The sequence below is a fragment of the Camelina sativa genome, chromosome 20 (assembly GCF_030686135.1).
Source record: "Camelina sativa cultivar CO46 ecotype springtype chromosome 20, ASM3068613v1".
Classification (NCBI taxonomy): Eukaryota; Viridiplantae; Streptophyta; class Magnoliopsida; order Brassicales; family Brassicaceae; genus Camelina; species Camelina sativa.
The window spans coordinates 21829102-21855306 of record NC_141899.1 but is presented as its reverse complement, the minus strand read 5'-3'; the positions used below and the strand labels follow the sequence as shown (position 1 = coordinate 21855306).

Here is a 26205-nt window from a genome sequence, read left to right as displayed (position 1 = left end):
GATTATCGCCAATCGTATGTAACAACCAGATTCATTTGTTGGTTAAAACATATTTTTGAAGAGAATATGACTAGAATCTAGGGTAGTTTTAGCTTGGTTTTGCTCGGTTGATTGTTTTTGATCTTTTTGTAAATCGTAATGTGTTCCCGTTATTCATCAATATATAATCTTTCAGTGAAAAAAAAGGAAATAATCATAAAATAAATAGCCGAAATTTAGTCTTAAAGGGTCTTAGGCCTTATTTATCGGGAGGTTTATGATAGAGTTCTTAGTGTTTTGGGTAAAAAAAATAAATCAGAAATAGAAAAAATGGGAAGATCTCCCCTTATATAAGAGACCGAATATATGTTTAAGAGACGATACGTGTCGCCATTCTATTGGTTGAAAGAATAAAACAAAAGAGAAAAAAAACATTTCCCGATTTATTTCTTTTTCGTCTCTCTCTCTCGGTTGCGATTGAATTGACGAAACAAACGATGAATTTGGAATCAGAAGCTTGAAGGTTTTGAATCGAATGACCTGGAATCAGAGGAAGTGTATGGATTCGAAGGGAATGGAGGGAAAGAGATAAGTAGCAAAGGCGATTTGGAAGCCAATCGCCAAAGAAAGAATCGACTAACAGTTGGAGATGGATGCGGTATGAAGTTGGAGTCGATTAAATAGGTAGAGAGATTGAATCAATTGGAATCAGAAAGGTAAGTTTCTTAGTAGAATTGTTTGAATCGGAAATTGATCATTTGATTTGATTCCTGACCGTAATGCTTATGTAAGTTTTTGTAATGCTTCTGTGAAGGTGGTGAGTTGTTTGATAGGATCGTCAAGAGAGGTCATTACAGTGAGAGAGAAGCTGCTAAGCTTATCAAGACTATTGTTCGGGTCGTTGAGCCTTGTCCTCTCTGTTTTCTGCAAACCAGGTTTTCATTTTTTCTTGTTCTTTGTCTAATTTTGTTCCGTGATTGTGTTGGTGATGTTCATGAGTTACTTGATGTATGTGTTTAGATTTGATTACTGCATTAGTTAAGTGACTCACTCCCTACTGTGTTGATTTATGGATGAAGCATTAGAACTTGATGTTTTAGTGATAGAACATAATGAACCGTTGCTTAAGATCCCATCTTTTTAATTCTGTGACTCTTGAGTTTGTGTGTTTGTTTTCAGTTGAATTAGTATGTTTGGTTCGTATGTTTGATTCGTATGTTTGGAGTATAAGATATTCGATCCTGTGACTGTTTATTCCTGTCCGTTGAGGAGGGCAGGTGTTGGTTCTATCGGGTAGACGTAAGGGTAGTTTTGGGAATCTTGTTGAGAAAGATTTGGATAAGGAAACTTGTTTGCGATGCTGATAGGCAGGAGATGCTTAATGTTAAACTTGAACAAGTCGCCGAGTACATGGGTGATCCAGCTGATATTGGGTACTCACTACTGAACCACATTTAACTGCAAAATCATGTGTCAATACTTACATTGTTAGCATTCAATTGGCTCTCTCTGTGTAGAGAAGACACAGTTTAGCTTGTTGCTTATATAATTTGCAAGTTGGCGTTGAGTAGACTTTTGAATCTGCTTAAGTTACAAAAGAGCAGACTTTAAGTTTTTATTATATTTGATGAACTATGTATTTCTCTTTATTGTGGCACGAGAGCTATGGATAAGTAGTTATTATTTCACATGTGTAATGTGTGTATGTATACTCATTATTTTATTTTCCTGATGAAAACAGCAAGCAGTAAAGAGAAAGCAACAAGGTTGAGGAGGGCGGGTGTATCCCGACAGCTTCCTGTATCTCCTGAACGGTCAAACCTAGTCTCGAGGTTGCTCATTGGCCAAGACATCATCCCTGAGCGGGTTATAATCTTGGTGAAGAAAGCAACAAGTCACTTGGTGAAGTTAGGTTGATTCTGTCTATGTTAATTATGTATATGAAATGTTTACACATCTTTGAGTTTTGTCTTTGAGTTTGCTTGCAAAATGATTTGGTTGAGAATATTTGGGCAAAATTTGGAGCTAATTAGTATTAAAATTAATCATTCTCTCTATTTATAAATTGCACTTCTGTTGTAATATGTATTAATGTTTTATTATGTTTTGTATGTTTGAAAATTAATAAAAATGGAATATTTTTTTAATTTTATAAAATCTTAAATGTTTACATATTTATACCACTTCTATTCTATTTAAAAATTTTAAAAACAATATTTTCAAAAATAAGAATCTACCAATAAAAGAGAAAATTTTATGCAAGAAATCATGGGTTCTTATATTCCAAATAATACACAATTAATTCATAAAAAATTTAAGAACTCCCCTTATATGAACCCCGATAAACTTGCTCGAAAAGTCAGGGTTCGAATCATCTGCGATAAAGTCCACGTTATTGTTCAGATCGAAGACCGTAAATGTAAATCAACGGCTGTAAAATTAGCCACTTGTACTTTTATTACACAACAGAGAGAATAATACTCTCTCTTCTCTTCTCTTCTCTTCTCTATATCTTGTCTCTCCACTATATAGAAATTGGAATCTTCTTCTTCTTCTTCTTTGTTCGTTCGTCTCTCTTTATATAAAAAAAAAAGGGGACCGTACACGTCTCTCTCTATTTCCAGCAAAATTCGAATTCGTTTAAATTTTCTCAGTCCCGTAATTTTCTGGACTTCCTTCCTTTTTTTTTTTTTTTTTTTTCCCTTTCTCTTTGTTTCGTTCGTCGTCGTCGTAGAAAGAAGAAGAAGATTCTCTCAGGTTTTTAGCTTTCGAAGCTTCGAAATTTCGAGTTTTAACCTCTTTGAATCAGAATTGTTTCTTCCTGGAAGATATTTAGATTAACCAGAAGAAGAAGAAGAAGCTGTTGTTCAAGGTAAGCAAATTCAGATCCACCGTTTTGTTTTGTCTACTTTTGGTTAAAGCTGTGTGTTTTTTTTGTTGGTTTGTTGGGAAATTTTAAAATCTGGGTTTTTTAAAAAGTTCGACCTAATTCATGTCCCGTTGTGCTTGTTAGATTTGGGTAATTACCAAAAACGGGAAATTTTAACAATTTGGTTTAGGTTGTTCTCTCGTTTATAATATTTAGCCTTTTGGGATTTGTGCTTTTTTTTTTGTGTGTGTGTGTGTGTGTGTCTCAAAAGGCTCAGATTTGGATTCACTTTTTAAAACCCTTTGTGTGTTTTAATAATGTTTTTATGTTATAGCTAAGTCATACACAGCAGCTTCACTGTTTAGTCTCAGCTCTGTTTTATATCTTTTGTTACTGCAACTTTTCATGTAGAGATTTATTAAGATTATTTTTGTTTAATGATGTTAGTACAGGATTGGTTTGAATGGACAGCACGGAAAGATAAAAGAGATTTTCCGATTGTGCTGATCCATCCATAAATCTGACTAGTTTTTTGTACTTGATCGAATCTGGGAGGGGTTGGTGGATCTAGAAGATAAACAATGTTGGCATCACATCTCGATTCACTAGCGTCTAAATTGACGACATCTGATCACGCCTCTGTGGTTGCGTTGAATCTCTTTGTTGCACTTCTTTGTGCTTGTATTGTTCTTGGTCATCTTTTAGAAGAGAACCGATGGATGAACGAATCCATCACCGCCTTATTGATTGTAAGTTCCCACTGAATTATCTCGAGTAGAATAGAATAGGGAATCAATCATCTTGAAAATTGACATTTTTGAGCAAATGTGGTTTGCAGGGACTTGGCACTGGTGTTTCCATTTTGTTGATTAGTAAAGGAAAAAGCTCACATCTTCTCGTCTTCAGTGAAGATCTCTTCTTCATATATCTTTTGCCACCCATTATATTCAATGCAGGGTCAGTCATCATTTCTTACATAATAGTCTTTTTGTACAGTACGAGATCTGATACGTTTTAGTACCACGGGTTTTACCTACCAAAGTTAGTTACGCGAAACATGCATTATGTGGTTTCTAGATGACAAAAGTTTGGAGAAAGCTTTACAGATGTGTTTATTTATCTGCTTCTATAAATATAACTGTCATACATCAACCTTTTTCTAGTACTTGTGATTGTAATATATAAGGAGGGCATGATGTCTTTTTTTCTTTCTTTCTACTAGTTAGATTTATCCACGTGCAACTAAAAGTGGTCCTAGCTTTGTCTTAGTCATGGATTTACTCTGTTCAGCTTCATGCGCTTTCCCAAGATTGATAATTTTGTTTGTTCTTTTTGTCTATTTTTTCAGGTTTCAAGTTAAAAAGAAGCAGTTTTTTCGCAATTTCGTGACTATTATGCTTTTCGGTGCTGTTGGGACTATTATTTCTTGCACAATCATATCTCTAGGTAACCTTACTTACCATTCAGTTAAGCTGAAACACCGCTGAAGGCTGCATTTGGATTAGGTTCAGATAGTTTTGTATATCTTACTGATTATCTGGTGGTGGTGCTTGAAACACAGGTGTAACGCAGTTCTTTAAGAAGTTGGACATTGGAACCTTTGACTTGGGTGATATTCTTGGTAATGCCTGAACTAAGAGCTTTTGCTTTATTGGCTTTCTTTCTTTCTTTCCAGGGAGACTTGATTTGTTTGTTTGGTGTTTAATTCTCAGCTATTGGTGCCATATTTGCCGCGACAGATTCTGTGTGTACGCTGCAGGTAATGTGATTTGTCCAAAGTCACTGGAACTACTTATAAACTCAGAAACATAGTGAACCAAAAGTTTTGTTGTTTCTATGGTGTTGTGGTATAGGTTCTGAATCAAGATGAGACACCTTTGCTTTACAGTCTTGTATTCGGAGAAGGTGTTGTGAATGATGCCACATCGGTGGTGGTCTTCAACGCAATTCAGAGCTTTGACCTCACCCATCTTAACCATGAAGCTGCTTTTCATCTTTTTGGAAACTTCTTGTATTTGTTTCTCCTGAGTACCTTGCTTGGTGCTGTAGTAAGTCCATTGTTTTCTTCTCTGCCTTTCTTTCTCGTACCTTGCTCTTGTGTTCACCACCATCTAAAATATTTATCATTATCTTGCAGACCGGTCTGATAAGTGCGTATGTCATTAAAAAGCTTTACTTTGGAAGGTACATATTTGGTTTGATATATGTGACTGCTTTCTATAAGTTTTTTTCATGTATGGTCTAATGTATATGTCCCCCACATGGCTTATCTTAGGCACTCAACTGACCGAGAGGTTGCCCTCATGATGCTTATGGCGTATCTTTCTTATATGCTTGCTGAGGTTAGATTCTATAAAATCTTATACCAACCACTTGAGGTTGCATTCACACACAAAATATATCTGATGTTATATTATTTTGGCTTGCAGCTTTTTGACTTGAGCGGTATTCTCACTGTGTTTTTCTGTGGTATTGTAATGTCCCATTACACATGGCACAACGTAACCGAGAGCTCAAGAATCACAACCAAGTATGCAAACTCCAGTTTCTCCACCTTTTTCCTGAGATTAACTTAGTTCAAAAACACTTTGTACCTCCCCAATGCTTATCTTATGAGTTTTTTCCATGACACAGGCATACCTTTGCAACATTGTCTTTTCTTGCGGAGACATTTATTTTCTTGTATGTTGGAATGGATGCCTTGGACATTGACAAGTGGAGATCCGTGAGTGACACCCCGGGAACATCAATCGCAGTGAGCTCAATCCTAATGGGCCTTATCATGGTTGGAAGAGCAGCGTTCATCTTTCCGTTATCGTTTCTATCTAACCTAGCCAAGAAGAACCAAAACGAGAAAATCAACTTTAACATGCAGGTATGTATCATTCTACTTGGTACTAATAATAGATTCAAATAATAGTTCTGCATCTCACCTGTTTATATCTATCTTTTTTGCCCATCATCCAGATTGTGATTTGGTGGTCTGGTCTTATGAGAGGTGCTGTATCAATGGCTCTTGCTTACAACAAGGTATGATAAGAATATCTTTTATTTACTCTATATGAAGCTGTGAATAACACGAATCATTATTTAACACTTGTAACGGTTGCAGTTTACAAGGGCGGGACACACAGAGGTACGCGGGAATGCAATCATGATCACCAGTACTATAACCGTCTGTCTTTTTAGCACAGTGGTAAGTAATCTCCGGATATTCAAATTGGTTACATAACATATTTTCTTAAGTTGGATTGAATATTTGGTTACTAGATTCTTTTCAACCTGGTGTTTTTAGGTGTTTGGTATGCTGACGAAACCGCTCATAAGCTACCTATTGCCGCACCAGAGCGCCACAACGAGCATGTTATCTGATGAAAACACCCCAAAATCCATCCATATCCCTTTGCTGGACCAAGACTCGTTCATTGAGCCTTCAGGGAACCACAATGTGCCTCGGCCTGACAGTATACGTGGTTTCTTGACACGGCCCACTCGAACCGTGCATTACTACTGGAGACAGTTCGATGACTCCTTCATGCGACCCGTCTTTGGAGGTCGTGGCTTTGTCCCTTTCGTCCCTGGTTCTCCAACTGAGAGAGACCCTCCTGATCTCAGTAAGGCATGAGGCAAAAATGTGTAAGAAAAAGCTTTATTATTATTTTTTTGGTAGAAAAGGGTGATTAAAATTATGCTTTTGTGTAATTATCCATTTGTAATATTGTTTGTGAGGACAGAAATTTGTCCTACGTTTTGAAAGCAGAAAGCAAAACTTTGGGAAGGTCTGAGTGATGTATGTATATTCATATTTGTTTTGTTGTAACAAAACCATACATTTGTTTATGTTTTGAATTTTGGTTATTGCTTCGAACTTGACCGGATCTGATTGGTACTGCCGGGTTGGACAAGAAGAATACACAAAATGCTTTCTGTATTGTTTTACTCTTGTCACAATCTTAAACATATTCCACAATTTGTTTTTAAATTTATCAAAGAAAATGTAAACAAGAAAAGCTAACTTTGATTTTCCCCCGGCAAACTCACTTTTTGTTTCAGTAAGTTTGTGTAAAACTGTAAACATTTATAAACTCACTTTTGTTTTCGGCATACTCTTACAGTCATACTGAGTATATTTAGTTGGGTTTTCATGTAATCTACGAACGAGCCCTACCATAGCCCAAATATGTTGTCCCCAGTCACCGAGTTAATAATTCCATTAATACGGTGTCGTTTAAGCCGGACTACCTTATGCTATATATATACAGAATAAGTCTCATTTAGGAAAAACATTATTTTCATACCCAAGCTAAGAGGGTATGTTGAATTCATACCCCAGCTATAACATTGAGCAAATCCATATACAATGTTAAGTAAAATTCAAATTAGCTACCCAAACTTGAGAAATTGTGTAAGAACATACACAACGCGTAACGGTGTTATCTTTCCATTAACAGCTGCCACGTATGAAACGACGTCGTTTTGAGAAACAAAAGAAAGAGCTCATTTTGTTCAAAACGACGTCGTTTCCTTTATCTTCCTCTTCTTCCTTATTTCTTCTTTCCCGAGTCGAGAGAAAGTTGGTTCAATTGATTTGGGGATTTTTAAAACATTTAGGGTTTTTGGGCGAAATCGAGTAAGATGTCTTCATCATCAGCTTCTTCAGGTGAGTAATTGAGAACATTATGTGTTTTTCTTCAGGTGAGTAATTGAGAACATTATGTGTTTAGTTTCCTTTTATTTGTGTATTTTGATAGAAATTTTATTTGATTATGAATCGGTGAATCCCTTATTTGGTGAAGGAGTGAGCGACAGAGTCAATGTGACTGGAAGAGGAATCCCACGAAAATGTAGATGTGGTCGATTCTCTGTAATGAGAACTTCAAACACAATGAAAAATCCTGGAAGACTCTTTCATTGTTGTCCTAATGGATCCGACGAGGTAATCAATATAGTTGGTCATATGAAAATTGTTTGTTCTCATAACCTTCTCATAATGTGTATTTCCGTATTTTTGTATTAGAATCCGAATCATTTGTTTAAGTGGACCGACAAAAGCATGGTTGAGGAGATGGAAGAGGTTGAAAGTGTAGTTGACAAGATAGATAGAGAAGTGGGAAGCTTAGCAAAGGGATTAGATGAGGTAGAAGCTATCAAAGAAATCGCAGAAAGATGTGAAAAAGATATTGTAGAGCTCAAAGGTGTGGTGAGTTCTTATGAGAAAGAGATTCAAGAGCTAAGAAGCCTCAAGAACATGATTGTTTGTGGTGGTTTAGTTGTGGCTTTTGTATACTATGTAATATTTGTGTAATGTGTTGGATTGATTAATGAATGAATGGATTTGTTAAGTGTTTTTGTTGTTAAGATTAACATAAATGAATGTTCTACACATGTTCTCAAAATTCTGACCTTCATTGATTAACTTCACCTGTGAAAAATCCTCAAAGGGATACTTAAACCAGATTTTCCTCCCACAAAGAGGATCGTCCAATGCCGCCATCAGATTAGTCACAACTGTTTCTGCTTTACTTTCAAGGGTTAGAACCGATCCTCCTTCATATGTAGTTTTAATCCCATCAACAACTCCAAAAGACCCACCATTGTAGCATTGGAATATTACATCCTCATCGCTGAAAAAGATTTTAAAAAAACTATTAGATCTTCCACCACTATCGAATTTCTTTCAAACAAAATATCGAATTGAGTTCAAATCTATCAAGTTTTCTAAATAAACACTCCTAATTATATCAATTGAGCAAACCCCTAAATTTCGAAAACCCCTAAATTTTGAATACCCTAAAATTGAATTAAAATTTCATCTCCAAAATATACAAATACACAAGAAATCAATCACATTTTCCAAATAAAAACCCCTAATTATGTCAATTGAGAAAACTCCTAAAATTCGAAAAGCCCTAAAATTCAAAAACCCCTAAATTTTGAAAACCCTAAAAATTGAATTAAAATTACCTCTCCAAACTATACAAATACACAAGAAATCAATCACGTTTTCTAAATAAAAACCCCTAATTATGTCAATTGACCAAATCCCTAAATTTCGAAAACCCCTAAAATTCGAAAACCCCAAAATTTTAAAAACCCTAAAAATTGAACTAAAATTACCTCATTTTCGGATGCAAATGCAGTTAACTCCACTATCACACACTCCTCAGGATCGATAACCGTTGCTACTTGAATCAATTGGGTTATGGATGAAAAGAAGAGAGAAAACCCTAATTTTTAAGAAATCCCAAATCGCAACTTTCTCTCAGACTCGGGAAAAAAAGAAATAAGGAAGAAGAGGAAGATAAAGGAAACGACGTCGTTTTGAACAAAATGAGCTCTTTCTTTTGTTTCTCAAAAGGACGTCGTTTCAGCCACGTAAGCGGCTGTTAACGGACAGATAACACCGGAGCTGATTCTCTCGACACAGTATGTATCCAAATCCACCAATTGTTTCTTTTGTCTCAAAAACTCATTAATGGTCATCCATCAACAAACTGTGATCTGTTTGCAGGTTGAGATAGTGATGGGTTTGGAGGAAGAGTTTGGGATAACAATGGCGGAAGAAAGAGCAATGGAGATTGCAACAGTCCAACAGGGCTGCTGAACTCATTGAAGAACTTGTCCAAGAGAAGACCGCTTAATTAAGGAAACAACCAACGGCTTTTGTCTTTGTTATTGTCTTTTGCTCAATTGTGTCAATGCTTTGTTGTATGTCTCTGCCCTAGTGGTTAGTTGTGTCAATCTTTCGACTACTACAAAACTTTCGTTTAGATTATCAGTTAAAAGGAACAGAGAGGTTCACAACAAACTTAGATTTATAAAAGAGTATGAAACATGAGGGACAAGTACAGACAGACACACACAAGACTAAACCCTAAAATGTAACCCAAAGCCCGCAAAAGCGGCCATGACTCCTAGGAGATCCTACTCAACGTGTATATACAGATGATTCAGAAGATCAGGAAGATGCTTGTTATCCTAGTTCTATTCCCAATCAGAATCGAAAAATCCAGCATCCTTCATCTCTGAGTAGTATACATTCTCCAAGTTCAGATCTTCTTCCTGCACAAAGCCATTTGCATTTTAGAGAGAAGGAGAAGGAAAGCGACAGAGAGAAGATGAATGATGAGGACTTTTACCTGGAAAAAGTCTGCGAGAAAAGTAAAGTAAAGAAGAGGAAGGTATAAAGCGTGGTAGGAAACACTCATGATCCCATACAACCTGTAACGTATTTTGAGTTCAAAGGCAAAGAAAAGCTGAATATAAGACAATAATCTCTGTTGGGATGGTTTCAGATAGAGAGTTACCAGAATCCAAAATGTGCGCTGTTTGCAGTAAACACAGATGCAACTAGGTAAAGTCCGTATAAGGCAAACATGATGGCTATGTACTTGAAAAATGCAGGCCTTGCTGTTAAAAAGAAGAAGATATGAATGATTAGAAATAGAAAGAAACCAGTGAACAATATAATGGGCTAGTGCGACCATAAGGAATATAGAAGCTTCTGATCAACTTACCGGGCAATTTTTCTCTCCACCTAGAGTTGTACATCAAGAAGATCATCCCATAAACGCCAGTGAGTAGAAGCTTATGAATGATCCATAATCCCCATTTGAACGTTTTTCCATTTTCATTGTTGTCAATAAACAATGGCACACCAAATCCAAAGAGAAAAATTGCCTGAATATTAGGCGAAAAGAAATGGTAAGGCCTAAACTTATATCAGAAATTTTGGCAAAACCAAATGAAAGATCATCCTAAACTTGTCATTCCACCATATCTAAGATTTGTTCAGAGGGTAGAGTAGACAAAGTTGAGATGTGTCGTAGTTATGAAGAAGATTGATACCTTGAAAAGCAAATCAAGAGCAATAACAAACCCCGAGATAAGGAAAGTTCTCGTCAATGCTTCTGAACCACTCGCATAGTTTCCTTGGAAGAGAAAAGCCACTAGGCTAACTTCCAGAAACAACATTCCAGATGTTGTGACCAATGTTAACAGATTCCAAACAACTTCTTTCCCAGGAGTACATTCCCAACCCTGTAGCACAGAAAAATTACATGAAACATGATAAGCTAAAGCTGGAATAGTTAATGGATACAAGGGTCATTATTAGCTCATTTTCATGAACACCATATTGCAGTTACGATCTTCTTAACAAAACACATCTCATACAAATCCAGAGACACTACATACTATGATTTCGTTCTTAACTTGTGACCAAAAGATTTCCAGTTTGAGTTTCACAGAGCCTAGATTAGTCTTAATATCCCCATTCATTACATCAAAGTTGTAATCTTTCTGAAAGATTCTTTCATTAGGCAATAAAATATCCAGAAACCCTAGAAAAAAAACTAGTGTCTAATGACTACATTTATGACCAAAAAGTTTCTAATTTGAGTTGCATCATTCCATGTAAGCTCTGATATTTCTGGAAAAAATCTTAGTAATATAAGTTTCACAGAGCCTAAAATAGTCTTCATATACTCATTATTCAATCGAAGTTTTGATCTTTCTAAAAGATTATTCGGAATTTGAGTTTCCATGTGCCTAAATCAAAGTTCTGATCATTCTGAAAGATTCTTTCATTACTCGGATAACTGAATCGAAATCAAGAAACTGAATGGAGACAAGGAACAATTTGCCCATTTCTATGCACAGCAGGGATTACAGTTATGATCTTCCTAATAAAACACATCTTACTTGGATCCAAAAACATGTATCCCTCCCAAAGTACTACTAGTCTTACAGTTTCTAATTTGAGATTTAGAGAGACTAAAAATAGTCTTAATATACTCATGATTCAATCAAAAGTTCTAATCTTTCTAAAAGATTCTTCGGAATTTGAGTTCCCCAGAGCCTAAACAGTCATAATAATCTCACTCATGCAATCAAAGTAGCGATCTTTATAAAATCAAACAAACCTGGAGACAGCACCAAACAAGATTGAGCAAGGTAACAAGCCAAAGACACCCATAATAAGCGATCACGATATAAGATCTCCGATTCGAAAGCTTAGACAAGCTCTTCTTCGCCTCGTAAGCTAAGTAAGCGACAAAGAAAAGAGAAGCCGCAACAAGAACCGTGTTATGTAGGAAACCATGGCACTTATCGACCCATCCATATCCACTGCCCGTCGAATTAGGGTTTAGCCTTGAAATCAGAAATGGTGACTCTGCAATTTCCTCAAGAACTCTCATTTCATCAATGGTTAGAGAACACACAGAGAGAGAGAGAGAGAGAGAGAGAGAGAGAGAGAGAGAGCGAAACTGGATTTGGAAATTTGGGTACCTAATAAATGAGATTCCTGACCAAAACCAAACATTGAGGTTCAAACTAGTAAATATAAGATAGTTATTGGGTCTTATCGTAATTAAAGTAATATACTGGGGAGGGAAATATAATACGAAGCTTTTAAGAACATGTTGAAAAAACCACTAAGTAAATAATTTGATCAAATAGACCCTCCACAGTTCACTCCCTCAAATTGAAGTTATTATAAATCTCAGAATTACTTATTACTATAGTCACAGTGTTACTAAGTTAAGTAGCCAATTTATACAAGGTAGCTACCGTAGATGGGTTTACTAACTTATCAATGAATGCTTCGAACCAAGATCGAAAGAAATACCGTGATCTCTACTTGAGACAACATCGCAATATAGAACATCAGAAGAACGTAACACAGCAGAAAATATGCTCTAACCACACAATGACTAGTCCACATAACATGTTTTAAGTATGTAACGAGCGTTTCTAATAGGTCTTTTGATAAGGAAGAAAAAAACAAGAAGCAATAAAATCAAAGTTTTGTATATACAACAGTGAATAAATATCACCTAACATAGTAATTAAAATTAAGTCACCAAGAGTAGAGTTCTAATGGTAGCAATTCCGCGTAGCAAACAGGACAGTGGGGAGTATGCAGCAAGAGTAGAGTTCTAATGGTAGCAATTCCTATTACAAGTACAAATACAAAATAATGGAAATATGAAATATCTTCGTGTGACAAGTTTAAGATGTGTACTGTATAAAATATAGGGTTGTGTACATGAAAGCTTGCGTCTCTATAGAAGAAATATATTGGAGATTTGAAAAGCTTGTGTTTGTTAATTACTAATTCTCGATGACGACCGTCCAAGTGAAGGAGATGATCTATCTGACTGAGATAGAGAAGAAAATATTCGACCGGCTTCTCGGTACTCTTCGCTATTGCAACCTCAACACGCAGCTTCGTGTGGCGGGTGGTTGGGTGCGGGATAAGCTTCTAGGGAGAGAGAGTAATGATATTGACATAGCTATTGATAATATGTTGGGAAGTGCGTTTCTTAATAAGGTCAAGGAACGAACAAGTACAAGGAGTTAATATTATTGAAAAGAAGCCTGACCAATCCAAACACTTGGAAACAGCAAGGATGCGGCTTTATGACCAATGGATTGATTTTGTTAATTTGAGAAGTGAAGAGTATACAGAAACTAGTCGTAATTCCTACGATGATGAAGTTTGGCACCGCTGAAGAAGATGCTTATAGGAGAGACCTAACCATAAATAGTTTGTTCTATAACATCAATACTGGTTTGGTTGAAGATCTTACGAAAAGAGGCATCGAGGATCTTAAGTCCGGGAAAATTGTTACACCTTTCCCTGCGAAAGTTACGTTTCTTGATGATCCTTTGCGAGTTCTTAGGGCAATTCGGTTTAGTGCTAGGTTTGGTTTTACTCTAGATGAAGAACTTAAAGAAGCTGCGTCAAGTGAGGAAGTAAAGCTAGCTCTTGGAGGAAAGATAAGCAGGGAGCGGATAGGGACTGAGATCGATGCGATGATATCCGGGAATGGACCAGTTTCAGCGGTTACTTGTCTTTGTGATTTGAAACTTTTTAGTGTAGTCTTTTCCTTGGAGCCTACACCATCAGAGGGACGACTATGTAAAGCCTACTTGGATGCTATGTGGTGTCTCATCCAAACACTTGGGCTAAGTAAGTTCAGCGATGTAGAGAGAAGACTTGCTCTATATGCTGCTTTATTTCTACCTTTTAGGAAAACAGATTACAAAGACGAGAAGGGGAAGCTCGTTCCTGTTGTTAACCAAATCTTCAAACTCTCCATGAAGCGGAAGACCATTGACGCTGAGAAAGTTCTGAATATACACTGTACCGCAGAGAGGTTGATACCGTTGATTCGTCCCCTTCAGTCGAAGAATGATGTTATACAACTTGATTCAGATACTGATGTTCTTGATCCAGAGGTCCCAGTGGCTTCAAGACTAAGAGTACTCACAGGTTTTATTCTTAGAGAAATCAAAGACTTGTGGCGTGTTGCACTCTTAACGTCTTTGATGTTATGTACGTTTGATGGTATGAATGAAGATCAAGAAATCGGGCAAGTGGACTTCAAACTAGACAAGACGCATGAACTTTATCTAACAGTTGAGGAAACCATTTGTGAAATGGGTCTTGATAAAATTTGGGACGCAAAGCCACTGGTGAATGGCAGAGAGATCATGCAAATCGCAAATCTTACGGGAGGATCCATCATCCGTAAATGGCAACAGAAAGTGCTTACATGGCAACTAGCTTATCCTAGTGGCTCAGCAGATGAATGCAAAGATTGGATGAGAGAAACCAAAGGAAAAAAACAAAGAACAGAGTGAATTTAGAATGTAGAATCTGGTAGCTCGCTCTGTTTTGTAATCTTTAAATCTAATGAGGTTACTTAAAAGTTAAAACTGAGAATTTCTCAAACTTTGGCATTTTTTTATATAAATCATATAATACCACACACAAAGCTTAAACTTGTGATCTAAAATATAACTTGACGTAGCTACAAAAAAATTATTACCAAAACTCAGACTCACTGAATTTTATATACTAGACAACTGTATTTACCAAAAACTCCAATTAACTTTGTCCAAAAGGTAAAATTTGCTCATATATACCACACAAGAAGTAGTAGATACAAATATGTTTTTAATCCTGAAGTAGCACAATAAATAAATTATCTAGAGGAGGAGATATCAGATGTCGTCAGGACTCAGGAGGCAAATTTTTAGAGCAAACAAGGCATTGAGGAGTACTCGCAACACGGCAACAAAATGGTTCTGAAACTGAAAACTGTTTTAGCTTTTGTATATTATCGAGTTCTTTAACTAGTAATCAATATTTATCATTTAACTTGTCTAATCTATTAATATAGACATAGTCTTGTTTGTATTTATCTCATGACTTCTGTTTTTATCTTTAACTTTTACTGAAACCATAACCGTACCACAACTTCTAGCTAGTGCAATGTAAAACTCTACCACTTATATGAACTTTCTTAGGCTAGTCAAGTAATAAATATAACTTATTGAGAAATATAACTTTCTTAGGCTGATTCATTGGAAAATTTGTGTACGTTAGAAGATTCGTGTAATAAATATAAATTTAACGAGATAAAGAGTTTTGGTCTTGTACAATAAGTCAATAACGGTGTACTTGAAGAAGAATGGATTCAAAGGAATTAAGTTGGAGTGTCACCTTCTCATGTCCTATATATTGTGATTTAGCTATCTTGTTTAGGTCCATTAACTGTTGTTTCCTTTTACAAGACATTGTCCTCTTTTATTTTTTGTGTTCTTTTGTTCTATATATGTTTGAGAACTGGCTTTGTTGATGAGTCACAATCGAGTTGTGCATCTGACCAAAGTGGCAGAAGGCTTTTTCTTTTTTTTTTAAAAGAAAACAAAATCATACATTTGACATAAATCTCAAACAAGCCAAATACATACATCCAAGTGATATGTTTCTTGAAACTATTCATTTTTTTTTTTGCAGAAAGTAAACTATTCATTTTTCATGTAAATGATTTGGCACATTCTGCCAAGCCAATTAATATTTTCGTTGTTTTCAAACTTTTAAAAGTATTTTTTTCTAAAAGTCTGCTGGACTATCAGTTTTCATGTAATTGAGATTTGGCACATTCTCCGACACAATCGTTTCATCCTCAATTTAGTTTTGGTCAGAATATTTTTATAAGAGTGTTGGTCTAAACTTAAGGCGTTGAATGACAGTAGGGTTTTAGCATGGTTTATGGTCGGTTTATCCAATCAAGATTATAGAACAATTTTCTTAACAAAATCCAAAATCTCATTTTTATGAGTTTATGGAAATGTTACTAGATTTTATTTTTTATTTATTTATTTATTAATTTTCCAAATCCACAAACTAGAATTAAATCTAAAATTTAAAAACCAAAATCTAAAATCCACAACTATCTGAGAACTCTCAAACATTCATAGCCAATAACTTTTGGGTCTTTTAATTAAACTAGGCCTGCGAATTCGGGTAATTCGGATAGGTTTGGGTCAATTATTTTGGTTATCGGGTTTTTACTGAATTTTCTAATTGTTCCGAAAATAACCGAATTAATATCTCGTTCGGTTCGGTTCGGTTACCAGTTATTTCTGTCATTGATTGTTGCTTCCGAATTGAACCGTAATACAAGTGATGAACAACATAAATTAGCAAAAATCATGCAAATGTCCATACATGAGCTGGTCTTAACCACAAATAAGTTCATACCCAATAGTTCAGTAGTTCATACCACAACATAAAAAGTTCATGTTCAAACAAGTAAAAACTTCAAGTTCAAAAAGAGGCAATAGGTTCAAGTCATAACATAGAGTAGAAAGAGTGAAGAGAGATACATAGATGGTTTCCTAGCCACTGAGAACTGTGTGATCGCTGCAACAAAATTATATACAGAGACAAAAATTATTGAATTACCACTGAAGCAAAGAATTTGATTATAAATGAAAAGATTTGTAAAAGCACAAGTGTACCTACAGTTCTATATTGAGTCTCTAACCCCACCTGCAACTCACACAGCAGCCGGAGGTTGGTCCAAAGAAGGAGAAGCTACACAAGGAAACAAATATTCATAAGCTTGAATATGTTAAGTCTTAAAGCCACATGAACTGAATGAGATAATGTAAAAACAGATTCAAAACCGTAAATGATTACCTAGTGAGTCATGGAACTCCAATTCTTCAACCATTTGAGCTAAGTTAGCAACCTTTTCAGCATGCATAGTGTTTCTCAGCCACTATTGTAAACAGAGCAAAGCTTCGATCATATTGGGTGTTAAGGGTCTAAAATTCTCCCACTTATACTGAATGCTGACTCAGAAGCAATTGAAGACACTTGAATGGCAAGCACATCCCTAAAAAGCTCAGCCAATATAGGAAACTTCACACTATTACGCCTCCACCATGATAGCACATCATAATCCATTCCCAAGACATTTTTCAAACGTGGCACACGTTTCTCCATCAACTATATGTCCAACTCGCTAGTAGCTTCCTCATTCGCAGTTTCATTGTCCATCTCTGAATATAGAAACTCTCTATCATACCCATCATCATCTGACAAATCAAAAAGCACATCATTTGCTTGTTCAGAACCCCCCATATCACTCTTGGATCCACCTTGAGAAGAGGTACTTTGCTTAGAGACATACTCTTCATACAAATTCTTCATAACAATCTTAATTGAGGATCTTAGATGCTTACTCTCCTCATTGTCTTTATCGTAGAGCTTGTCGAAGCAAACAGATGCGAATTGCATCTTATTCCTTGGATCAAAGACACTTGCAATGATCACTAATGGATTCATGTTGAGAAGTTCATCCCAATACTTTTCAAACTTAGCCCTCATGGCTATTGCTTGTTTCTGTTGGAGCGGATCATTATGGTAGCTTAATGAAATGAGATGTTGCTCGATGATGACTATCTCATTGTAGCAAAGTGAAAAGGTCACTGTCTTAGATGCTGAAAATGACAAAGTGCAATTGAAAAACAATTTCAGAAACTTCACCAACCTGTGAATTTCATCCCAGCTAACAGAAGTTGGAGGCATAATCATTTTCTCTCCCTTCTCTCCCTTCTCTCCCTCCTCTTCAATCTCCATGAAGTAATCATTGTACAGTTTGTCTTTTGCCAACAACTTGTCAAATGCATCTCTGAAATTCAAGGCAGATGTCAGCATAAGGTAAGTCGAATTCCACCTTGTAATACAGTCCAATGTAACACTCCCTCTTGTTACATTCCCAAACAAGAGGTAATCCTCAAGTTAATTTGAACAAAATCAAAATCCCAAATAAATTGGAACCCTAAATTAATTTCAACAGCATAGAAACTCCTAATTTAACCATAATCTCATATCAATTTCAACAGAGAAAGTGAGAAACATAAGTAAAAGTCCTAATAAACCCGATAGAAAAGATTTGGAGTAAGAACTTATACTTTTGAAATTCTGAGTTCTGACTTCAAACAAGAAACTCAACGATTGAACGAACTAAGAAACTTCGACCTACGATTTGGAGTTTACTGAGACATAATCAAAGGGGAAAAGAAGAAGATGAAATGAAAATTAGAGAAAAAATCTACAGAGTGAAAAAGAATATGTCGGGACTCAAGTCGGCTGTCGAAAAATATGAGATTAGGGTTAAAAAACTTTTCTAACATAACCCACAATTTTTGGTTATCGGTTATCCGTTCGGGTTACCCGACCGAACCGACCCGAAGACATACCCGAACTCTCAACAGAAATTATGCCGATTGAACCGAACAAAAAAACATCAGTTCGGTTCGGACAAATCGGTTCGGTTATTTTTCCCACGGTAAAGTTAAACTATCTGAAAACTCTCAAACATTCATAGCCAATAACTTTTGGGTCATTTAATTAGATGATTATACTTGATGTCAAAAAAAAGAAAAAAGAAAAAAAAAAGCTAGGTCGATGATCATAACTCATAAGTGAAAGATCATTACTACAAAAAATTAAAAACATAATACTCCATTTGTTTATCCTTTTGTTTTTGTTTCATTTTATAAGATTTTTTTTTCCAGATTTTTATGCATTATTTATGTTTATTTAGCATGCTATAACTTATAACCATTTGTTTTTTTCAGTCTTTTATTACAATGGTTAATTTTTTTGAATAAATGTTTAATAATATTTTTTTATGTAAAAATAACCAACATTTATGGTTTCTTTTAAACATAGTGCTTTTACAGAAGAAGTCTTTACAATCTTGAGACATCAACTTTTCATTTTTGGGAGCTACCTATATACTCTATATATTCGGAGCTATTTATAGTTTGTATACATTTTTTTCTTTGATGATACTTAAAAAATGAAAAAATTGAAAGCAAAAAGTTAATATATATATATATATATATATATATATTTATATATATCATTAAACTGAACTCAATTTAAAAAAAAAACCCTAGTTTCTGAAAAACTCTCTCTACTTCTCAGCCGCCGTTGAAAAAAAAAATTTCGATCTAGAGCTGGAGAGTAGTGGCTTTCATAGCACCAACTCTGGCTCCTCCCCTGTTTCCTTAACTTGCTTTAGTTTATGCTTTCCTTTCTACTGCGGCTTCGTTTGATGAACCTTTCACCAGATCTGAACTGGACTTGGAATGGGAAGATGGTGTTTCAAGGGCTGAGCTTGCTCGTGGTGGGAGTTTCTCCTTCCGGCTATATCCCCAGAATCTAGTCTAAGACCGGTGGTTTTATCTTGGTGTTTGTGTTTTCGAATTAGTATTTCCAAGTGTAGGCTTTGACAGTTGTAGAGATTATCGACTAGCTTTATTCTTTTCCTACGGTATGGGGATTGAACAGGTAATGTCTTCCCGAGATTAGATGTTTAGTGATGGTTGGTTATCTCTCCCTGTTTGGTTAGAAGGTTGGGTTCCCTATCTTATTGTTGTTATCTGTCTTCTCGTCGTGGTGACTGCTAGCCCATCAAGTTCTGCTCAATCTATTTTGAGGTTCTTTAGATTCATTTTGGTTCGATCTTCGCCGATCTTGTGCTTTCGAGTTTGGTGTTACCAGGATGGATTGTCGCTCCTTGTCTCTGCATTTCAGATCTGATCGAGATCTGGTCCTATGGTTTTGCTTCTATCTAGGTGTAAACTGTCGCCTTGTTACGACGTCGCCGTATCCAGAAGAAAGTGTGAAGAACTATGGCTCATATAGTCTATGGGTGGTTCTATCTTGCTGGGTTATGAAGATTAGCATAGGAGTTCTGTTTCCTTAGGCAGTTTGGCTTTTAAATAGGAGGTTTGGATTATCGTTGGTTGGCCGAGGGCATCTTCGATATGTACTAGTTAAGAATAGATTGTTTTCCTTGATGGGTTTAGTTTGTTTCCTTTGTATCGGGGTATTCAGTTTAGGTTTGCCTTGCAATGGGGATCTTCTTCTTTCCTTGTATCCTTTTAGCCTTTTAGGGCATCTCCAATAGCTCTCCTCATTTTGAAGGGAGAAAATCCTCAAAATGAAGATTTGAAGGTTGTTTACTCCAACAATCAATCCTCAAAAAAATCCTTAAAAACTAATTAATTTGCAATATAGTCATTAATATTTACAAAATTCACTAATAATGATAAAAACTCATAAATAAATACAAAAAAGAACTCAAGAGCAGCAACAGCAACCTTCATCTGGACAATATTTTTGTGATTTGGGAGGTTCAGGATCCGATTTACCTAATTACTAGTATATTGGTACAACTTGTAATATATGTAATATATGTGTGTTCAAGTAATTTACATATGTGTATTTTGCTTTAATTTGTGTTAAGTTTGTTTAATGTATTTTTATTTTGTGAGAATCTTGTTTAATGTATCTGTTTTGTAACTTTGTTTTAATATTATATTTTGTTTTGTACTTTGTTTTTAATATTACAAATTATTTTTTGTTTATTAAATTTATTTTAGTATGCTTAAGTTTCTTAATTAAATTTTATACAATAAATTATGAAAGACATAAATATAGGGACTAAACTGAAAATAAAAAGTAGTTTTGAGGTTCTGAATAGTGAAAGCTCAAAATTTGAAGATTTGAAGACTTGATGGGTTGTCAAAAACCTCAAAATTTGAGGGGATAAGGGCTTGTTGGAGATGCCCTTAGTATCGATCTTTGCTTCCCTTTTTCGAGCATTAGATTCTGGAGAAATCTTGTTTTCTGTCAGTATAAGTTTGTAATTCACCGGTGCATTCCACCAAACTATATCAATAAAATTCTAGATGACCAAAAAAAATATATATATATATATTTATATATATAATATATGTGATATTTTTACAACATTGACATAATTTTGATTTGACAATCAGAAAGACAAGCATGTTATCCCATATGGGCCATATGACATGTTAGACGTAAAGTTACTAGTATTTTTTTTGTTTGTTTTTGGTTTTTGGTTTTTAAAATTTTGACGGCAAAAAAACTAGTAATTAATACTATTAAATCATGATTAGAAATGTTTACAGGCAGTTAGGTTTATTGAAATTCGAACCGAACCAAATATAAGCAGAGATTATCTCTGTTTTTAAAACCACACTTTCGCGAGTAATGAATAAATAAAGAGATAAATTAAGTCTCTTTTCACAAAACGGCGAAAATAAGGAAGACACACAGTTGAAGCACTCGTTCGTACACACACACACACACACAAAGGTCTCTCTTTTTTCCCTTCTCTTCTCTTCTCTTTCTCTCTAGGGTTTGATTCTTTGATTCTTCCTTCTCTGCCTCTCATTTGCTTCTCCGAATTGCGGCTTACACTCCTTCGTTATCTTCTGTTCGTTTTCAAAACCCTAATTTTCTTACAGTGTTCTCTGTTCAGTCGCTGGTTCCTGTACGGAAACGTCGCCAAAGGTACGGTCTTGTTTTTGTTACTGTCTTTTCTCTGTCTCTGTTTTTATTTACTCTCTGGCTTGGAATCTGCCTAAAGGTGAGAGCTTTATCGAGATTGAAGGTGATTTTGTGTTTTTTTTTTGTTTTCTCTTGTGGGTTTTTATTTATTATTATTATAAGGATCTCTTCCGTGGAGTTGAAGAAATTGAAAGGAATGGAGGAAGTAAAGGTTGAGGACGAGATAAAGCTTTGTGATCTGAAAAAAGAGAATCTTCGTAAAACGATGGAGAAGATTAAGTCTCAAGCCTCGGATGTACTTATCTTGAATCTTCAGTGGTGTGATTTGGAGGATCATTTGAAATCAGCGGGGGATAAGGTAGAGAAGAGGTTTAGGGAGTTGGTGTCCAAGGAGGTTGAGTTTGAGACGCGAAATTTTGCTCTTGAAGAAAGGGTTAAAGTGGTTGAAGCGGCGGAAGCTGTGATGGGTGATGTGGAGATGAAAGCTAATGGCTTTAGGAGTGAAATTGAAGATAAAAAAGAGGAATTGGCTTCTCTTAGGAAGTCGCTGGAAGAGTGTAATGTTGAGCACAGGTCAAAGACAGGTCAACTTAATGAGTTGGTGGAATTGTTGAGAAAGACTCAGGTTGATCTTGATTTGCGGGGGGAACAGTTAAGTGGGATGGTGACTGATCTTGAGAGATATCGTGTTGAGTTAAACGCAGAGAAGGAGCATTTGTGTAGGACTAAGAATGACAGGAGAGAATTGGAAGTGGAGTTAGAGGGGAAGAGGAAAGCTCTCACATTGGTTCTGGATAAAATTGTTGAATGTGATAAGCTGTTTGAGACACGGTCCTCGGAACTAATAAAGACTCAGGGTGAGGTTGAGTTAAAAGCGGAACAATTACAACAGATGAATGTTGATCTTGAGAGATATCGTGTTGAGGTCAGCTCAGAGAAGGAGTGTTTGGCTAGGACTCAAACTAACAGGAAAGCATTAGAAGAGGAAATAGAGGGAAAGAATAAGGATCTCAAATTGGTTGTCGATGAAATTGCTAATACTGAGAAGCTGTTTGAGACACGGACCTCGGAGATGATAAAGACTCAGGGGGAGGTTGAATCGAAATGGAAACAATTAGAACAGATGAATATTGATCTTCAGAGGCACCGTGACGAGATCAGCGCAGAGATGGAACATCTTGTTAGGAGTCAAACTCGCAATAGAGAGTTGGAGGAGGAAATAGAGAGAAAGAAAAAGGATCTTACAGCGGTTCTCGATAAAATTGGAGAGTATGGGAAGCAGCTTGAGTCGGTGGAAGAGCGACTAGCTTCTCAGCAGAAGCTGTTTCAGACACGGTCTCTGGAACTTGTTTCTAAAAAGAAAGAGTTGGATGGACTGAGTCTGGACCTTGACCTGGCCAACTCACTAAACAACGAGATGAAAGAGATATGTCAACAGGTTAAATCAAAGGGTAAGGAGTTGGAGAAGATTGAAAGGCTGATTCAGGAACGGACTGGTCACAATGAGTCAATCAAAATGCTCCTCGAGGAACACAGTGAAGAACTTGCTTCTAAAGAGAAGAAACACAGTGAGATAACTGAGGAGATTCGTAAACTATCTTTAGAGATTGTCACTAAAGAGAAAACTATCCAGCAACTCTCTGAGAAACAACATTCAAAACAGAACAAACTGGATTCGACTGAAAAACATCTAGAAAAATCCACTGCAGAATTTGTTTCCAAGGAAAAGGAACTTTGCGCTGTGAAAGATACATACAGAGAGTGTCTCCAAAACTGGGAAATGAAAGAGAAGGAGTTAAAGTCGTTACAAGAAGAGGCTAAAAAGATTCAAGACAGCTTCCAATCTAAAGAGGCAGAGCAAGTCAAACTAAAAGCATCGTTGATAGAGCGTGAAAAAGAACTTGGAATGAAGGAGAAGCAAGTTCGTGTTCGCTCAGAAAATATTGAACGGAAAGAGAAAAAACTTGATGCTCGGGAGGAAAGGATTGATAAAAAAAATGAGCAACTGAAATCCACAGAACAAAAGTTGGCTAAATGCGTTAAGGATTATGAGCTGGAAGCAAAGAAACTTGCCAGCTTTTGTCAGCAAAACAACCCTGATCAACGAGTTGACTTGGTACGTGACGCTGGTATACGTGACGAGAAAAGTTTGCAGTTAGTCTTACATGGGCATCTGAGGAAATGTCGTCAGCTTCACCTTGATGTTTTGTGTGCTCTAAAAGCCTCTTCTGACCCGGCAAAGCTTGTGTTAGTCACAATACAGGAGCTTCATGAAAGGACGGCAATAACAAAGCTTGAACCAGATAGTGTTAGAAGGAGTAGCATTTGTTTGCTGGAATGCTTAATGGATATGTCACCAGAACCCAAGACTGATGTACAGGGAGAAGCTATCAAATCAGCCACTGAATGGAAGAAGACAACACTGGTCAAGGCAGAAAATCCAGTGGCGGTTTTGGGTTTTCTGCACTTTCTAGCTGCATTTAGTTTGGCATACACTTTTGATGCTGACAAAGTCCAAAATCTGTTTGATGCCGCCTTTCTTTGCCAATACGCTCCGAGTCTGTGTGAGGCTCTTGGAGTATCATCTTTAGCACCTGGTCAGTTTTCTGAATAAAAAGATTTACTTGTTCCCTCGTCTTCAAGTAGCATAAAGATTCTTTTATGATATTTTTTGTTCTGCTATTAAATGTATTCTTTAAACCCGGATCCCACATAGTCTAGATATCTACCAGCAAAATATTACTAAAACTTTAGACCGTTAAGAAATAACAATTAAGTCCTATAATGTAGTCTTGTGATGCTTATTGAAGTTTTTCTTTTTACTTTTTGCGCAGTCAACACTCTACTATCTTCATTGGATGATAAGCCTGAACAGCACCCTGAAGCACCAGGCAGAAATAGTCGTAATTCTCCCCACCCGGATGTCCAAGAAAACATAGCATCATCTGATTTGGGTAATGAAGATGCTCTTTGGGACCCTGAGGTCTCAGCTTCTTTTTCGCCGAATGAGGTCTTTACTGGACTTCAAGTTATGACAGATCCAGCCGGGTATGTTCTAAATTTGGTGAACGATGAACTCATGGGTGCTCAGCAGAGAGGGGAGTTGAGTTTGAAAGAGCCTATAGTTAAGCATTTGGTTTCCCTTTTGGATGTGCTGCCACGTGTTGTAAGATCTAGCAAACATCTACTGTCAGATGCATTACAAGTGGCAAATCGATGGAGCCTGATGATGGGAAATAGTGCTCAGATGTCACCGCTTGAAGCTTGGGGCTTTCTGCAACTCATTGTGGCGTATAACTTAGTGCAGAGAACAGATCGAGATAGTACGTTACGATTTGCCATGAATGTTGCTCATTTCAAACAGGCTCCGAAACTCTTTGAATCTCTTGGTCTTCGTTATGCCATCTCAGGTAAGTTTTACTACTGCAACATATTGTTGTCTATGTGTTTTTTTTTTTTTTTTAACAGTTTCTTCTTTGCATTAGTGATACTCAAAAGATTGATGAAGTATGTCTGACTCTTTGTTTATCGTTGCAGGCTTGGTCAGACAACTCCTAGACGAACGCCAATATTTTCTGGCAATCCGCTATGTATTTTATTTCAACCTGAAGTGCAGCTTTTCTCCCCTAGTGTTCTTGAAAGAAGAGATCATCAATCTTAGACGCTCTCCCAAGGATAAGAGAAGATTTGATTCACAGGTTAAAGCTTGCTTCTGATTTATGTCTTCCCAAACTGTGTATTCTATTGTCATTGTTGGTTTATATATATGTTATATGTTGGCTTCTAGGCTGAAGACAGAGATGGTGCAAAACTGAGAGAGATAATTGAACTCATTGAAGAGTTCCAACTGGAAATCGATCTTCCTGTGGACCTTATCGTCAAATTCATGGTTCCGCGGGGAATTCAAAATCAGAATCAATATGCGGTCTCATCATTTGCCCCAGTTCAACCTCCGCAGCTTCATATGCAGGCTTCACATACAGTCATTAAAAGCTCATACATCACCACTCAGGGCTCGAACCCAACCTATCCTACCAGCGGTAGTGGATCACCAAATCAACAGGTCCTAGACAACTTGGAAACATATCAAGCTGGTAGTTCAAGTGTGTACTATGGTCAATCTTCACACCAGGCTGGTTTTAAACGCCCAAGGATGGATCCTGCGGTTTCTAGACCTTTGATTAGACCTTGCTTCAATCCATCTAGCTATGACAGCAGATTCTAAGTCTTAAGTCTGAAGCTAGTACTTAGAAAAGTAAAATACTAAGGTATAGTTTGGTATTTTGGTCTAGATTGGTTTGTGGTTAATAGCTCTTAATCCTTTTGTAAAGTCTAATGTAGAAAGAAAAAAAACAAGAATATGCAGAGGGAACATCCTCATGTATGGGAATGCTTTTATTCTTCAAGATCTCTTTACATATAAATTCTCTTGTGCAAATCATATTCGTATGCTATAGTGATAATTATAACTTGGTTAGTTTACTAGTTAAAGAACAGTTAGTTGAATAGAGTAGGTTGCATTAGGTGGTAAACTACGTTTGAGGTTAGTTTACCGTTTTCGAATCAGTAACTCTTAGAAACATTTGTGAAACTATATTCTTGCAGTTTGAAGAATATATAAATCACTCAAATTTAGTAAGATGATGGTTCAAAT

The 26205-nt window shown here is 36.3% G+C and overlaps 3 protein-coding genes, 3 long non-coding RNA genes and 1 pseudogene across 11 annotated transcripts; 5 read left to right on the top strand and 2 right to left on the bottom strand.

Annotated features, from left to right (window-relative positions):
* Positions 1-361: 361 nt before the first annotated feature.
* LOC104771240 (uncharacterized) lies at positions 362-2036 on the top strand. Of its 3 annotated transcripts, none has more exons than XR_002036907.2 (4): positions 362-695; positions 794-914; positions 1257-1412; positions 1721-2036. It is a non-coding gene; the product is annotated as an uncharacterized LOC104771240 (long non-coding RNA). The 3 variants fall into 3 exon arrangements; XR_002036908.2 differs by having other exon boundaries at positions 390-695; positions 1347-1412; XR_764753.3 differs by lacking the exon at positions 1257-1412 and having other exon boundaries at positions 382-695.
* Positions 2037-2340: 304 nt separating this feature from the next.
* LOC104771239 (sodium/hydrogen exchanger 1) lies at positions 2341-6716 on the top strand. Of its 2 annotated transcripts, none has more exons than XM_010495737.3 (14): positions 2341-2851; positions 3301-3597; positions 3687-3805; positions 4197-4294; positions 4410-4469; positions 4561-4607; positions 4702-4896; positions 4986-5032; positions 5124-5190; positions 5278-5378; positions 5483-5723; positions 5816-5878; positions 5961-6044; positions 6144-6716. In XM_010495737.3, the coding sequence occupies exons 2-14, from the start codon at positions 3430-3432 to the stop codon at positions 6471-6473; spliced, it is 1620 nt and encodes a 539-aa protein (XP_010494039.1). In that variant the 5' UTR covers positions 2341-2851; positions 3301-3429; the 3' UTR covers positions 6474-6716. The 2 variants fall into 2 exon arrangements, with proteins under 2 accessions (XP_010494039.1, XP_010494040.1); XM_010495738.3 differs by having other exon boundaries at positions 3296-3597.
* Positions 6354-9112, bottom strand: LOC147919283 (uncharacterized). Its single transcript, XR_015594033.1, has 2 exons — positions 8966-9112; positions 6354-8472 (listed from the first exon to the last, which is right to left on the bottom strand). It is a non-coding gene; the product is annotated as an uncharacterized LOC147919283 (long non-coding RNA).
* A 93-nt stretch (positions 9113-9205) lies between these two features.
* Positions 9206-9600, top strand: LOC109131282 (uncharacterized). Its single transcript, XR_002036905.2, has 2 exons — positions 9206-9274; positions 9360-9600. It is a non-coding gene; the product is annotated as an uncharacterized LOC109131282 (long non-coding RNA).
* On the bottom strand, positions 9599-12161 carry LOC104771238 (protein CANDIDATE G PROTEIN-COUPLED RECEPTOR 8). Its single transcript, XM_010495736.3, has 6 exons — positions 11773-12161; positions 10697-10888; positions 10366-10528; positions 10156-10258; positions 9988-10069; positions 9599-9910 (listed from the first exon to the last, which is right to left on the bottom strand). The coding sequence occupies exons 1-6, from the start codon at positions 12046-12048 to the stop codon at positions 9833-9835; spliced, it is 894 nt and encodes a 297-aa protein (XP_010494038.2). The 5' UTR covers positions 12049-12161; the 3' UTR covers positions 9599-9832.
* An 813-nt stretch (positions 12162-12974) lies between these two features.
* On the top strand, positions 12975-14500 carry LOC104772655 (tRNA nucleotidyltransferase cca2-like; annotated as a pseudogene).
* A 6691-nt stretch (positions 14501-21191) lies between these two features.
* LOC104771237 (uncharacterized) lies at positions 21192-25975 on the top strand. 3 transcript variants are annotated; one of them, XM_010495733.3, is made up of 6 exons: positions 21192-21356; positions 21509-21554; positions 21714-24148; positions 24386-24961; positions 25089-25249; positions 25339-25975. In XM_010495733.3, exons 3-6 carry the CDS (start codon positions 21748-21750, stop codon positions 25774-25776), a joined length of 3576 nt encoding a protein of 1191 aa, XP_010494035.1. In that variant the 5' UTR covers positions 21192-21356; positions 21509-21554; positions 21714-21747; the 3' UTR covers positions 25777-25975. The 3 variants fall into 3 exon arrangements, with proteins under 3 accessions (XP_010494035.1, XP_010494036.1, XP_010494034.1); XM_010495734.3 differs by having other exon boundaries at positions 21237-21356; positions 21523-21554; XM_010495732.2 differs by lacking the exon at positions 21192-21356 and having other exon boundaries at positions 21406-21554.
* The last annotated feature ends 230 nt before the right edge of the window (positions 25976-26205 follow it).